The following is a 14,972-nucleotide window of genomic DNA, read 5'->3' as shown; positions in this document are numbered from 1 at the left end:
GAACGGAATGGACAGTGTCTTGAAAGGAGGGTACAAGATGAACATCAACAAAAGCAAAACGAGGATAATGGAATGTAGTCAAATTAAATCTGGTGATGCTGAAGGGATTAGATTAGGAAATGAGACACTTAAAGTAGTAAAGGAGTTTTGCTATTTGGGGAGCAAAATAACTGATGATGGTCGAAGTAGAGAGGATATAAAATGTAGACTGGCAATGGCAAGGAAAGCATTTCTGAAGAAGAAAAATTTGTTAACATCGAGTATAGATTTGAATGTCAGGAAGTCTTTTCTGAAAGTATTTGTATGGAGTGTAGCCATGTAAGGAAGTGAAACGAGGACAATAAATAGTTTAGACAAGAAGAGAATAGAAGCTTTCGAAATGTGGTGCTATAGAAGAATGCTGAAGATTAGATGGTTAGATGGATAGATTACATAACTAATGAGGAGGTATTGAATAGAATTGGGGAGAAGAGGAGCTTGTGGCACAACTTGACTAGAAGAAGGGATTGGTTGGTAGGACATGTTCTGAGACATCAAGGGATCACCAATTTAGTATTGGAGGGCAGTGCGGAAGGTAAAAATCGTAGAGGGAGACCAAGTGGTGAATACACTAAGCAGATTCAGAAGGATGTAGGTTGCAGTAGGTACTGGGAAATGAAGAAGCTTGCACAGGATAGAGTAGCATGGAGAGCTGCATCAAATCAGTCTCAGGACTGAAGACCACAACAACAACAACAACAACAACAACAACAATCCTTTGGCGCTTTTGGGAGATTTTAATGCCCATAACCCCTTGTGGGGTAGCACCATGCTTACTGGCTGTGGCAGAGATGTCGAAAATTCACTGTCCCAACTCAGTCTCTGCCTCTTAAATACTGGAGCCGCCACACATTTCAGTGTGGCTCATGGTAGTTATTCGGCCATTGATTTATCGATTTGCAGCCCTGGACTTCTCCCATCTATCCACTGGAGAGCACATGACAACCTGTGTGGTAGTGACCACTTCCCCACCTTCCCGTCACTCCCCCGGCATCGTTTCCACGGACACCTGCCCAGATTGGCTTTAAACAATGTAGACTGGGTAGCCTTCACCTCTCCTGTCACCGTTGAGTCTCCCCATGTGGTGCCATTGATGATGTGATTGAGCAGGTCACTACAACGCGATCCCTCGTTCTCTAGGGTGCCCCCGGCGAAAGACAGTCCCTTGGTGGTCGGCGGAAGTTGCTGAGGCAATTAAAGACCGTCGGCGAGCTCTACAGAAACTTAAGTGGCATCCTTCCCTAGAGCACCTAATAGCCTTTAAGTGGCTCCATGCCCGCGTTCAGCTGCTTATAAAATGATGGAAACAGGAGTGTTGGGAGAGGTGGGTGTCAACCATTGTGTGCTATACGTCACCTTCCCAAGTCTGGACAGAAATCGGACATCTTTTTGGGTATCAGAACCCAACAGGTGTCCCTGACATTAACATCAATGGAGTGTTTTCTGCTGACACAAAGGTGATTGCCGAACACTTTGCTGACCACTATGCTCTAGCCTCTGCTTCAGAGAACAACCCCCCACCCCACCCTTTCGCACCCTCACACGGCAGATGGAAAGGAAAGCCCTCTCGTTCACTACACACTACAGTGAACCCTATAATCCCCCTTTTACAGAGTGGAAGCTCCTCAGCACTCTTGCACATTGTTCCAACACAGCTCTTGGGCCGGATCGGATCCACATTCAGATGATTAAACATCTCTCATCTGACTACAAGCGACATTTCCTCGGCATCTTCAACCAGATCTGGTGCAATGGTGTCTTCCCATCGCAATGGCGGGAGAGCACCATCATTCCGGTGCTAAAACCCAATAAAAATCCACTTCATGTGGATAGCTATCAGTCCATCAGCCTCACCGATGTTCTCTGTAAGCTGCTCGAATGTATGCTGTGTCGGTAGTTGGGTTGGGTCCGGGAGTCACATTTCCTCCTGGCTCCATGTCTGGGTGGCTTTCGGCAGGGTCGCTCTACCACTGATAATCTTGTATCCCTTGAGTCTGCCATCCGAACGCCTTTTCCAGACGCGAACACCTGGTTGCCGTCTTTTTTGACTTATGTAAAGCATACAACACGACCTGGCGACATCATATGCTTACCACATTGTATGAGTGGGATCTCCAGGGACCGCTCCCAATTTTTATCCACAACTTCCGGTCGCTTTGTACTTTCCATGTCCAAGTTGGTGCCTCCCATAGTTCCCCCAGTATTCAGGAGAATGGCACTCTGTAGGGATCCATATTGCGTGTATCTCTATTATTGGTGGGCATTAACGACATAGCAGCAGCTATAGGACCATCAGTCCCCCATTCCCTGTATGCAGATGACTTCTGCATTTTGTATTGCTCCTCCAGTACTGGTGTTGCTGAGTGGCGCCTTCAGGGAGCCATTCACAAGACGCAGACATGGGCTGTAGCCCACGGCTTCCAATTTTCAGCTGCGAAGTCGTGTGTCATGCACTTCCGTCGGCGTCGTACCATTCGTCCGGAACCTGAACTTTATCTTAATGAAGATCCACTCACTATTGTGGAGACGTATCGATTCTTAGGACTGGTTTTCGATGCCCGGTTGAATTGGCTACCTCACCTTTGTCAGCTTAAGCAGGAGTGCTGGCAGCACCTCAATGATCTCTACTGCCTGAGCAACACCAACTGGGGTGCAGATCACTCTATGCTGCTGCAGCTCTACAGAGCCCTTGCTCGATCCCTCCTTGACAATGGGAGCCTGGTTTACAGTTCGGTGGCGCCCTCAGTGTTGGGTTTACTCAACACAGTGCACCTCTGTGACGTTCGCCTAGCAACAGGAGCTTTTAGAACAAGTCCGGTGACCAGTGTCCTGGTGGAGGCCGGGTCCCTCCATGCGTATCCGACGTGCACAACTGCTCACCAATTATGTTTCGCACATTCGTAATTCTCCCGAGCATCCGAATTACTGTCACCTTTTCCCACCTGCGGCAGTTCATCTCCCGCATCAGGGACGCAGGTCAGGGCTCACGATTCTGGTTCACGTGCGATCCCTTCCCTCCGAACTGGAGTCCTTCCCTTTACCACCTCTGCTTGAGGTCCGTTCAAGTACACCTCCATGGTGTACACCTTGGCCGAAGCTTTGTCTGGACCTTTTTCATGGTCCTAAGGAGTCCGTTAACCCCGCTGCTCTCCGCTGTCACTTCCTCTCAATTCTTGACGTGTTCCGGGGCTCTGAAGTTGTTTACACCGACGGCTCAATGGCTGGTGGTAATGTTAGCTTTGCCTATGTCCACAGAGGCCATATTGAACAGCATTCTTTGCCCGCTGGTTGCAATGTATTCACTTCAGAGTTTGTGGCCGTATCTCGTGCACTTCAGTAAATCCGTTCTTCTTCTGGTGAGTTGGTTCTTCTCTGTTGTGACTCCCTGAGCAGCTTACAGGCTATCGACCATCCTTTGGTAGCAAACATCCAGGAGTCTTATCTCTGCCCTGGAATGGTCCTGTCGTTCAGTGGCATTTGTGTGGACCGCAGGACACGTCGGAATCCCAGGCAACAAACTCGCTGACAGGCTGGCAAAACAGTCTTCAAGGAAACCGCTCCTGGAGATGGGCACCTCTGAAACTTACCTGCGTTCTGTCTTACGCCACAAGGTCTTTCGGCTTTTGGAGTTGGAATGGCATAACAGCATTCACAACAAACTGCGTGTCATTAAGGAGACTGCGAATGTGTGGAAGTGCAGGCTTGTCACAGGGAATCAGTTGTCCTTCATTGGCTCCGCATTGGCCATACGTGGCTCACACATGGTTACCTCCTTCGTCACGAGGACCCATCTCAGTGTTGCTGTGGCTCCCAAATGACAGTTGTCCACCTCTTTCTGGACTGCCCACTTTTAGCTGCTCTGCGGTGGACTTTTAACTTTCGCAGCACAACACCGGGTGACAATGCCTCAGCAGTAGCTTTAGTTTTAAGTTTTATTTGCGAGGGTGGGTTTTATCATTTGATCTGAGTTTTAGTGTGTGTCCTTTGTTCCTCTGTCTCCTCCACCCTCAGTCTTTTAGAGTGAAGGTTTTTGGCTGGCCTCTCCTTTTTTTTTCTCATGGTCAGCCAGCCATGGTAATCTGCTTTCTTGTTTTTAATCTCTTCTCCCTGTTTCGTGCGTCTCTCTTTGGTTTTCTTGTCCTGTTTTGTCCTTTGTACTCTTTGTTGTCATGTCGTTTTTCTTGTTCTTCCTTTCTCCTGTTATTGTGCTGTATGTCTTGTTTGTTTTCTTCTTTCCCTTGGGTAATTGTTCTGCTGGGAACAAGAGACTGATGACCTCACAACAGTTTGCCCCCCCCCCCCCCTTAAACCAACGAACCAGCTTTTCTGAACTGCACATACGGGAGATATCCTTACAACATGTTCTCCATTGTCGTTATTATCTCGGTCTCAACCTATGGTAACATACATACTGTTGCCATATCCTCTACCCAACAGTTTCCATCCTCTCTGTCCTATCATCTCCTCCTCGTTCTCATCTCCCACTCTCTTTGTTTGCTGCCCTCTGCCAATGCACATTTCCCACCACTCCTCTCCTTTTCACTCCCATTTCTCCCCACCTCACTGCCCCACAACCTCCTGACACTGCGCCTGTTGGCATTATAGTACCTAACACTTCGCCAGATGACATTAATCTCTCTCCCCACCCGTATACTATTATCCTTTCCCCTTTCTCGCCCTCTCCAGATTGCTGCTTGCATCCCACATGATAGTTGCATTCCAGCCTGAGATTCTGTAGTTGGCGGTCATGTGTGCATGGGGGGGGTGTTTGCTTGTATGTATGAATGGTGTGTGTTTATCTTTTGCTGACGAAGGCTGTGGCCAAAAGCTTTATGTAAGTGTTTTTTAGTTGTGCCTGTCTGCAGTTTAATATGTTTTCTTTATGGTAAATCTGTTGGTTGGTCACTGATTTCATTAGTTTGTTTTGGTTTTCTCCTGATACCCCCTTTCGCAGCACTTTGGTGTGTTTTCTCTTGAATTTCAAAATATTGGTAACTGAGGCAAATACTGTTGAAATTTCTGTTATAACACACAAAAGTTTCTGTAAAGTGGTTTTTGTAGCATTCTGTTTTATTTACAGTGTTCTACTCTTTCTGGTATCCTGGTACATGCGACACTTATGTCAGTTCTGTGTAATTTTTTTATTTCCTTAAAGTATTTATGTTGCTGTGGCAATATCTTGGAAACGTTGCATCAACAATTTTCAAAGAGATATTCACAGTAAAGTGTAGGAGATGGTGAATTTATTTATTTAGTTTTACTTCGAAGGAGGAAATCATTGCTGGTATTTAATTTTTATTTATTTTTTCATTTTATTATTCTTTTCCAGATGATATAAGGGGCAGTCATGTGGAAATAAGACTTGGAAAATAGTAAGTAAACTGTTTATTATTTCAGAAGTAATCTCCGTAACAGTTAAGTCAATTATCCCACTGTGAGACAAGATGAACCTGCCCATGTGTTGCAGAGATTGATTTGAATATGCTGCAGAAGTTTCACAGGGAAGCCTCTACATATCCTCCACACAATTTCAATCTTCCCCATGTGATATCCTTATTTTTGGAGCCCTGAAGAAAGACGTTTGTGCCCATTGATTTCCTTTGGATGAAGACATGCACAGATGGGTACAACATGGTACTGTAGGCAACCTCTGATATTTTTCCATAAAGGTATTGATCGCCTTGCCTCGCAGTGAGATACGTGTATTAACAATTATGGTAATTACTTTTGAAATAATAAACAGTTTACCTTTTTTCCATCTGACATGTTTTCATTTGACTGCTCATTATAAATATTTTCAGGACACAAGCATAAAAGTCTAGCTACCTCATTTCTGTGCAGTTGCTGATTTCTTTGCAGGAGTTGTACTGTCCTGTGCTAACTTGCTGTGATGCAGAATGAAATTGTATTCTGTACATTATTTAATTGCGATGTATCATTAGGCCTTGTACACATTGCTTTTTTCCACAAAGAATGAAATAGTGTTGTTTCAAAATGATTTATAGATGGCATATAAACTGGTAAAATTTGCAAGACCACCATTATTTACATTTCAGTAGTTTCTTTGTGTCTGTTCAAGTGACTCAGTGCCTTGACTAAACAATTTCTTCGACACTATTTGTCAGATCTGAGCGAATGTGAGTATGTCTCTAATGACCTTGCTGTATGAAATGTGAAAGCCAAACACGTAATGGTAAAGGAACTGGTTTTATACAAACAGCACACTGCATTTGCTAATGCATAGTTGCTTGTATATATGTAGGTTGTTGCCCTTTGCTTTGTATTCTGACATCATATCTCAACAGTAGGCTCTCTTATACTGTTCAGCGAGGTGGCGCAGTGGTTAGCACACTGGACTCGCATTCGGGAGGACGACGGTTCAATCCCACGTCCTGCCATCCTGATTTAGGTTTTCTGTGATTTCCCTACATCACTTCAGGCAAATGCCAGGATGGTTCCTTTGAAAGGGCACGGCCGATTTCCTTCCCCATCCTTCCCTAATCCAAGCTTGTGCTCCGTCTCTAATGACCTTGTTGTCGATGGGACGTTAAACACTATTTTCCTCCTCCTCTTATACTGTTTAGTTTATCTGCTAGTGCATTTCAGAATTTAACTTTTTGTGCCATTTATACTCAAAAGGCAAGCTGGTGGTCGTCCATGTAACATAAATACTCACAGCGTATTTCATTACAGCAGGCTCTTCCGAAAATTCATAGTAACAGAATTCCTTGGAATTGATTGCAGTGTAATGGTGGTATATTGTTCTGCAAAGTTAAGTTCCCTGAGTATTGTTGTTGTTGTGACAATTTGAAACATGTTTGAGAACAAGAAGTGGTGAAGTCAGCAAGACTTCTTGCATATTTATTTGATTCTGCAAATTTTACTGAATGCTGTTTCAGGCTTTCCTGAAAACTTGCAGAGAGTCACAGCAACCTGGGTTCTCACAGGCATTAGCTTTAAGTATTGACAAACCTGTATTCTATGCGGATGGTCGTGCCAATTCACCTACGGGTCTTGATGAAAAGGACGTAAGTTTGAGCATATTGAAAAGTGTGTGGTGAGTCATGTGATCAGTTAATTCTCAATTGGCTTTTTGTGTGCGTTTCAGATTGGTGGAGGAAGTGGCAGCTTAATAAATGACATATGGTCAAGTATATGCAATGTGGGTTCTGCATTGGAGAACAACAGTCAGCTGAAAGATTTAGAAGTAGAAAAACAAAACACGGAACAAGTAGTCAAAAAGAAGAAAATTAAGGACAAGTCTGTTAAAAAGAAAGTTAAGAAGAAAAAAGATGACAAAAAGGTCACAAGTGAAGAAAATCCTGAAAAAATGAAAAAGAAAAAACTAAAAAAGAAAATAATTGTGGGGTTTGGTGAAATGTTACTAGGCAGTAGTGTTGCAAGTAATATTTCTCTTCTGAAAAAACTTTGCAAAGGGGATAAGGCAAAAAAGACGAAAAAGAAAAAAATACTAAAAGAGAATTCCAATGTTTGTCCTGTGCCAGTGGGAGATATAAAAACAAATGAATGTGACAATTTATTAGGTACAGATAAAGAGAGTGAGAAACAGCTCTTAAAAGAAACTGTTGAAGTTAAAGTGGAAACTAGTGTCAGCAGTGTTAAAGAAATTGATAGTGGAAAGAAAGAGGGTTTTGAAAATACAGATGCTCTGCAGAAAGAGAATGTTTGTGTAGGAACAACATTGATTGTCAAGCAAAATTCATTAGCAGTAACAAAAGGTGACAGCATAGTACAAATAAATGAACCATTGAACCAGGTTGACCTTGTAAATAGTGCTAGTTCAAATGAAACTTCTATTTTATCAGTGCCCAAAGACAAAATCAAGAAAGTGTCCTCAGAAAATGAACGAAGTCCTATGAATCAGGTGCATATTGTTAACAGTGCTGGATCAGAGGAGGCTTTTGAAACTCAGCGTAGGGTTATTGTTAAGGTTGTTGATATGGCAGATGTAGTACAACCAAGTAGCAGCAGTAGTCCACCAGTCGATGTGACAGCACATATCCAGCTTCCAGATGTATCTGTAGGATCTAGTCAGTTGGTTCCAGTGACTACAGAAAATGAAGCATTAGCAACCAAACATACAGAAATTACAAATACTGACATTGTATTGCCAAAGGTTGTTAGGGACCCTGTTTTGGTGTCAAGTCAAACTGCTAATTCACAAGTACCAGATACAGTTTCATATGTTTGTGACTCTTCTGTAAAAAATGAGGTTCCTTTGCCAACTGATGTTTGTACTCCAGGAGTCAGTCTCTACAATGAAGCTCCAATGGACATTGATGCTGATGAACAGATGTTGTCAGATCTCGCATCACGGGGTGGTGTTAAATGTGATGGTGAAGAAGATGAAGTTTTGCCAGATGAATTTATTAGACGAGACAACATAGATAATTTGTTTAATACTGGAAATAATTTGTTTAATACTGGAAATAATTTGTTTAATAATGGAAACAATTTGTTTAATACTGGAAATGAAGCATTTGTAATAGAACTGTTAGGCGATCTGCCTGAACACAATATGACTCTCTCTTCCTCTCCCCATGTAAGTCATGATTCCTCAGATGGAGAAACTCTGGATCCATTTGAGACAGCTTATTTAAATAACATGATGAATAATTTCTTCAATGCGAAAGAGGATTTTTCACAGGAGAAACAAGAATGCATTTTGCGTGGAGTTTCGTCAGCAACAAAGGCAGCATTTGTGAATGTACAAACAGAAGAACCAAGCAAAAAGATTATGGAAGGAGATGGGGGTTCAACAGATGAAGAAACTGAAAACTATTACGAATGTCAAAATTCTCGACCACAGAGTGATGATGTTGACAAAAATAGGCTTCGCGCAGGAGGGAAGGTCATACCAACTGCTGTAATTTCTTCCACTGGTTCCGTCAGTGTGACTGTGAAAGATAAAGAATTGGCGGCAGAATCTCCATCACGTAATGATATTGAAAATGATACTTCACGTAATGATATTGAAAGTGATACTTCACGTAATGGTATTGAGAATGATACTTCGTGTAACAATATTGAAAATGATGCTTCATGTAATGGTATTGAAAATGAGACTTCATGTAACCGTATTGAAAATGGTACTTCTCATAGTGGTATTGAAAATGATACTTCTCATAATGGTATTGAAAATGATACTTTATGTAATGGTATAGAAAATGATACTTCATGTAATGGTATTGAAAATGATACTCGTCAAAGTGCAACAGCAGATGATTCATTCCCTAATAGTAAGAGTAATGCTTGTGAAATTAGTAGTATTAGGGAAGCACCTTCTCAGCCACACATCACTGCTAATTCTACACCTCTGAGTTCTGCTAGTAGTACATCCAGTGAAGATTCTCAGATTCAGACCATTGACAATTATACACCTGTCGTGAATGTTGAGACGAGGACCCAGCCTTGTGCTGAAAGAATAGAAGTTCCTGAACTAAGAGAAGAAGATGTAGCAACTCTTCAAAAATCATCAACTGAAAAAGCTCTTCCCAGAAGCCTGGAAAACACTGAGACAGTTAGAGAACACTGTGTTGAGACTGTTAAAGAACACTGTGTTGAGACGGTTAAAGAACACTGTGTTGAACCGATCAAAGAAAACTGCGTTGAAGACACCCAGTATCAGAGTGTTACGGTTACTGTTTCTGAATATAATACAGAATTGGCAGAGTGCCTTCCAAGTGTTGAATCTGATTCTTGTAAAGTATCAGAACAACCTGTAAAGGAACTGCCAAAACCATCTCAAAGAGGTATGTTTGTGGAAAATAACAATTCACGTGGTAAGTTAACATATACAAATCTGTCTATGCAGGGACTGTATCCTTATACCTATCCGGCACCTGTACAAATGAGTAAGTTTTTGCCAGCCTATCCTGAATGTGCCTGTAGTGAATGTTACAGTAATTACTACTTACGTTTATCTAATTATAATGCAGGCTTAAATTGTTATGAGAGTCCTTTACAATACACTAGTTCAGATACGGTTAGGGAAATGGAGAAGTTGAAAGCAGAGGACCAGGAGCTGCTGAGAAAAATTGAAGAATCGCTGATAGCAGACAAATCTGTTAAATGTGAAAAACCGAATGATGAATATGAATCAAAATGTAAAACTGACATAGATTCATCTCTGCCTTTGAAAAAGAGGTTAACTATGGCCCGTGTTCAAGCAGAAACAAAAATAAAAGAGGAACATGAAGAATCCAAAAAATTGGATGGTTTTCCATCATATCCCAGAAAACCAATGATGAGTATTGCTGAGCTAGAAAAAGTTCACAGTTTTGCAAAATATATCAAATACCCAGGAAACAATAAATTTTATCGTATTGAAAACTATAATGTGCTTCCTGCAGACTATCCCCCTGAAGAGATTGTTGTTGATGTGCCAGACAAAAAACCTCCAAGAGATATAATGCATCATTATGTACGTGGTGTGGTTCCTCCATCTGTAGTAGAACATAGTTCGCACAGAAGTGTAGCTCCATATGCTTACCGACAAGTGTTAAATCCCTGTCAAGATCCAAGGTATTCTCAGTCATATCAATCTGAATATACTACCGGAGCTGTAAGTGTCAATTCTTCTCAAGTAAATTATGAGTATTCAGGACGACAGTTCAAAACTCCTGCGCAGTTGAAAGAAATACCTGAAGAGAGTGGAACATACATCAGTTATTCTGCAATGAAGAAAGAAGACGACAAAAGTTCTGTTTTATTGGACCAGAGGAATAGTGAACGGACTCCTGATGCAGAGAGGGCTGTAGAGAGCAACAGATACATAGTTCCTAAATGTGAAGCTGACTATTTATCTTCAAGAGAAGGATACAGTACAACAAAGCATAGTATTTTGGATTTATCTGTTGAAGATGAAAATACAGTTAGTGAAACAAAAACACACAAAAGTTCAAGGAAAAAGAGGTGTCACACTTCAGACAGTCATTCAAAAAGTTCAGGTAAAAGAAGTAGATCGAGGAATCAATCAGTCATACAGAAAGCTGAAACTGTTGATGATTTCATGAAGTCTTTTGAAAATAAAAGGAAGCGCAAAAATTTAAACAGATAGCAGATTGTTAATAAAGACTTAGATCATCCTATTCAGGGTGTTATAGTATTCAGGTCTTAGTTGGTGTAAGAACTAAGTGTTAATATATGTATATGGTTTGTAAATACAGTTCAGGTATACTACATTAAGGCAATGGAAACCATATTCCATGAGCTCAGGGATATGTTTCACAAAAAGTTAATCAAACCCTAGTCAGTAAATACTGTGAAACGATTTGATGTGGTGTTTTAATGTTGAATTTGTATCATAAACTGTTTTGTATTTTTTAAACTGGAAAGAAATTGTTAAATACCTCGAATAGAAAGTGTTACATGGTATAAATTTGATAGTGTTTCTGGTATATTAAGACTGATTATTTTGTAAATTCTACCTATACGTCTGATACTTTTTCACTATCATACTGAGCAGTTTTCATTTGCATATGGAGTTAGTCATGTTATTGTTACCATAAATTATGCATTTCACTGTTATTAGGTTAACTTCTCGCATTAGATATTTCAAAGTTATTATATAGCTTAGTTGCATATGTATTGAAAAGTCTGATCAAACTATTATATTTTTCTAATGGAAGGTGTGAAGAAGTGTTGACAGATTTTACAAAATATTTAAATATTTTTAGCAGTAGGAAAGACCTGGGATCAATTTATTTTCACTCGCATTACTTTCAAGAGCAAACACAGTATTTATGCGTGAAACTATTGGTGGCTGTGATTATCGTAACTTGATTTTATTTGTGTGTGTTATAGCAAAGGAAAAGTATTTCTTTTCATGTTTCTGTAGTATTTAAAAAACTGAAGAGTTCATTCTTCAGTACATGCTCAAATTTTTAAGCTGTTCTGTGTGTGAGAGATGTTGATTAAACAGTGAGAAATACAGGAAAAATACCACAACTACTTACAGGATGAAACAATATTATAGTCGTACAAAATGTGCAGTATACGAATCAAGAAATTCCAAGATATCTGTGCATCCAGTGCTCTGGATAACAACATGAGGCTCACATGATATCAGGAAATGCACCGATAAAATGAATTCAAATAAAAAGTCACATAGAAGACATAATAGCAGATATTTTGAGTGTAAAGAATGAAAGTTGAGAGAAATATCTCAAGATATGGGAATGTACGAGAGTCATTCTGTAATGCAGAAGATGAAAAAAGTTCTATTTTGCCGTAGGTTGCTGAGCCAGACAATGGTTCAACATTCTTTGAGCAATTGGTATAATTGAAAGCATTAAATTTCTTTGTGTTGGTGATTCCGTCTCAGTAAAATATTCTAGTAAATCAGGAATGTTTATAATTGTATGTCATCTCAGTATTCTGTGTGGCCATTCATTTGTACAAAAATTGACAACAGATTTAAGTGTGAAGCATGTTCCTTAGTTAATATTTCTGCCTTAGTTTCAATAATAACTGAGCAATTAGTTTGTTGTTACGCAGAAATTCTGGCTTATTGATATTTCTGTACAATAGTTTGCTCATTCGTGTATCAATTAAATTTTGTGGTTCAAGTAGAGATTTTTACAAGAAAATATTACAGAAATTTGAGCAAAAATTTATATTGAATTTGTTGATAAATTAATTTAAATCTGTTTAAGACTAGTCAGAGTGCAATTAACCAGGAACCATTCCCATGCAACGACAACGATACAAAGAGAATGACAGAATTCCTATGCTTACCATAAAATGTGTTGATTGTACTTGCAAATAACATAATCCTCAAGATTAGAATGGTTTTTATTGGAAAGAATGGATAGAAAAATACACAGATCAAATAAATACATATTCCAAATCCTTCAATAATAAATGACTATTGTGTGAACACTTACAGAAAACTGAGACAGCAAATATTGTTTAGAGACTAATATCATTTTCTAAAAGCAGTTGTTAAAGTGTGCTAGCATATACAAGCTAAATTGAATTCCTGTGGAACGTTCCAGAGATTATAGAAGGAGAGTTTGAAGTTAAAAGGAAAGCAAATTATCGAAGAAATTGATTAATGAAATGCAGAACATTGAACACGGTTACTTCAACATGGTTGCATACTCTATAACAATGTGGCTTCTGGGTCGTAGCAGAGAACTAAAGGGTCTGTAATTGTAAAATGTTGAGAGGAATGAATTGGATGGCACCTGAAGAAATTGAAGAACATAACAAGAAGACCAGAGTTTTACAGCTGTTCCAGGCATAAACGTAATACATAATTTCATATATGATCACTAAAGAGAAGTATCATCCGAACATGAAGAGAACAGAGTCGACAACAGATGCAGTGTTATTTCAACATGATTGCATAATCTACAACTATTTAACTCTGAATTGTGGCAGAGAAGTAACCATTATAAAGTATTAGGGTCACAGGAGTAATTGTCAAGAATTCTTGCATTATGACATAAATTAGTTAAAATCTCAGTAGTGTGATAGGGCGGTATCAAGTGAAAGCAGCAGAAACAGTACTGGTAGTAGACATTTCATCCTGATATCTAAACCACAAATCATTTGGACCAAGCATTGAGATATATAAAAAAGTTATGAAGAGCAAACAAAGAAAAACCCATCACGACAGAGGCCAAAGTTATGTGAAGACTTGGAAGAAAATGAAAATGTGGCATACAAAATACATCTGATTTGGTGGATAGGACAAAGTAAATTAAAAAAAAAATTGTGAATCAAAAAATTTCAGAAGAGATGTTAGTCAATATAAAACACTCTTTCAGTGATATAATTTATCTTTCAGTGATATAATTTATCAGCTCATACTGTTTCTGTTGAACTAGATTTAAGGAGCATCTTGTTGAAAATTTTGAGGTATAAGATTTGAATAAAAAAGTTAATAACAGCATAGGCAGAAAGACATTGAAACAAAAGCTGGCAAAAGTGTGTATGTGTACCAGCCTTTAACTTTGATATAAAAGTATGAAATCTAAGGCTGTGGTGTGAGTTTATAATAAACCGAGCATTGCATAAAAATGTAACAAGAGAAACAGAAATCCTTTTAGAGTAAATCTTTTAATTTTGCATAAGCAGCTGCTCTGACTAGTTTAACAACATTATGGAGGCATTGATCTGCATTTTTATTTGAAAATTAATTTAAATATGGAGTTTAAATATGCAAAATGGTGCATTCAGTGATGACAAATGAAAGTATATATGTAGGTATTTACTAAACAGAAAGGACTTGGTAAAGGTATCTGAACTAGAATTTGTTTGTGTTAAGAAACTGTTGTATTGTAAAGGACTCCACTAATTATAAGCCTGCAAATAAGGATGATGATCATCAGTCAAATAAAAAATGAAAAAAGAAAAATCTTAAAAGTAGAGCGCAATAGATTTAAAAAAGAAATAAAATACTTTTTCTAAAAGCTAATGAAAAATGCAAAAGTATTCATTTCATCAGTATGTGCCGATTTTTAGTATATCAGAAGGAAGGCAGGAGTTTCAAGAGTTCAGAAAAGATGTAAAGGTATACCTTAAAATATTACAATCATGTCAAAAGATAGTAATGCATACTATTAAAAGGAATCAAATCAGTAAAGAAGCATTTGTGTAAACTGAAATTCAAAAGAACCGGAAAAATTTACAGAAAGCAAAAGATTATAGTGTATTTTCTTTGCAACGTTAAATTATGAAATTGGCTTCAGTTGCATTTTTATTGCAAACCAGTTGAAATTTTTATGACATAATCTGGAAGAACAGTTGCCAACATGCAAAGGAAATACACCTCAGAGGTAAGATTTCAGTTTTTTCATGTATTTGTAACACATTAACAGAAGAAATAAAAAGTTGTATGTTTGTAAAAACAAACAAAAAGTCTTATAAATTTGACTATGTAACTATGTTAATAGCATTGGTTG

General features: G+C 39.0%; 1 protein-coding gene across 1 annotated transcript in view; it reads left to right on the top strand.

Annotated features, from left to right (window-relative positions):
* Nucleotides 1–14,972, top strand: part of LOC126482317 (uncharacterized) — a 429,037-nt gene that overhangs the window by 359,795 nt on the left and 54,270 nt on the right. Inside the window, exons 10-11 of the mRNA XM_050106359.1 lie at nt 6,939–7,067; nt 7,148–14,846. Of these exons, the coding sequence (XP_049962316.1) occupies nt 6,939–7,067; nt 7,148–11,119 (4,101 nt within the window). The 3' untranslated portion in view covers nt 11,120–14,846. The remainder of the gene's footprint in view (nt 1–6,938; nt 7,068–7,147; nt 14,847–14,972) is intronic.

The sequence above is a fragment of the Schistocerca serialis genome, chromosome 5, assembly GCF_023864345.2.
Source record: "Schistocerca serialis cubense isolate TAMUIC-IGC-003099 chromosome 5, iqSchSeri2.2, whole genome shotgun sequence".
Taxonomy (NCBI): Eukaryota; Metazoa; Arthropoda; class Insecta; order Orthoptera; family Acrididae; genus Schistocerca; species Schistocerca serialis.
Note: the sequence above shows the minus strand (reverse complement) of the source record. Positions and strands in the feature narration are given on the sequence as shown.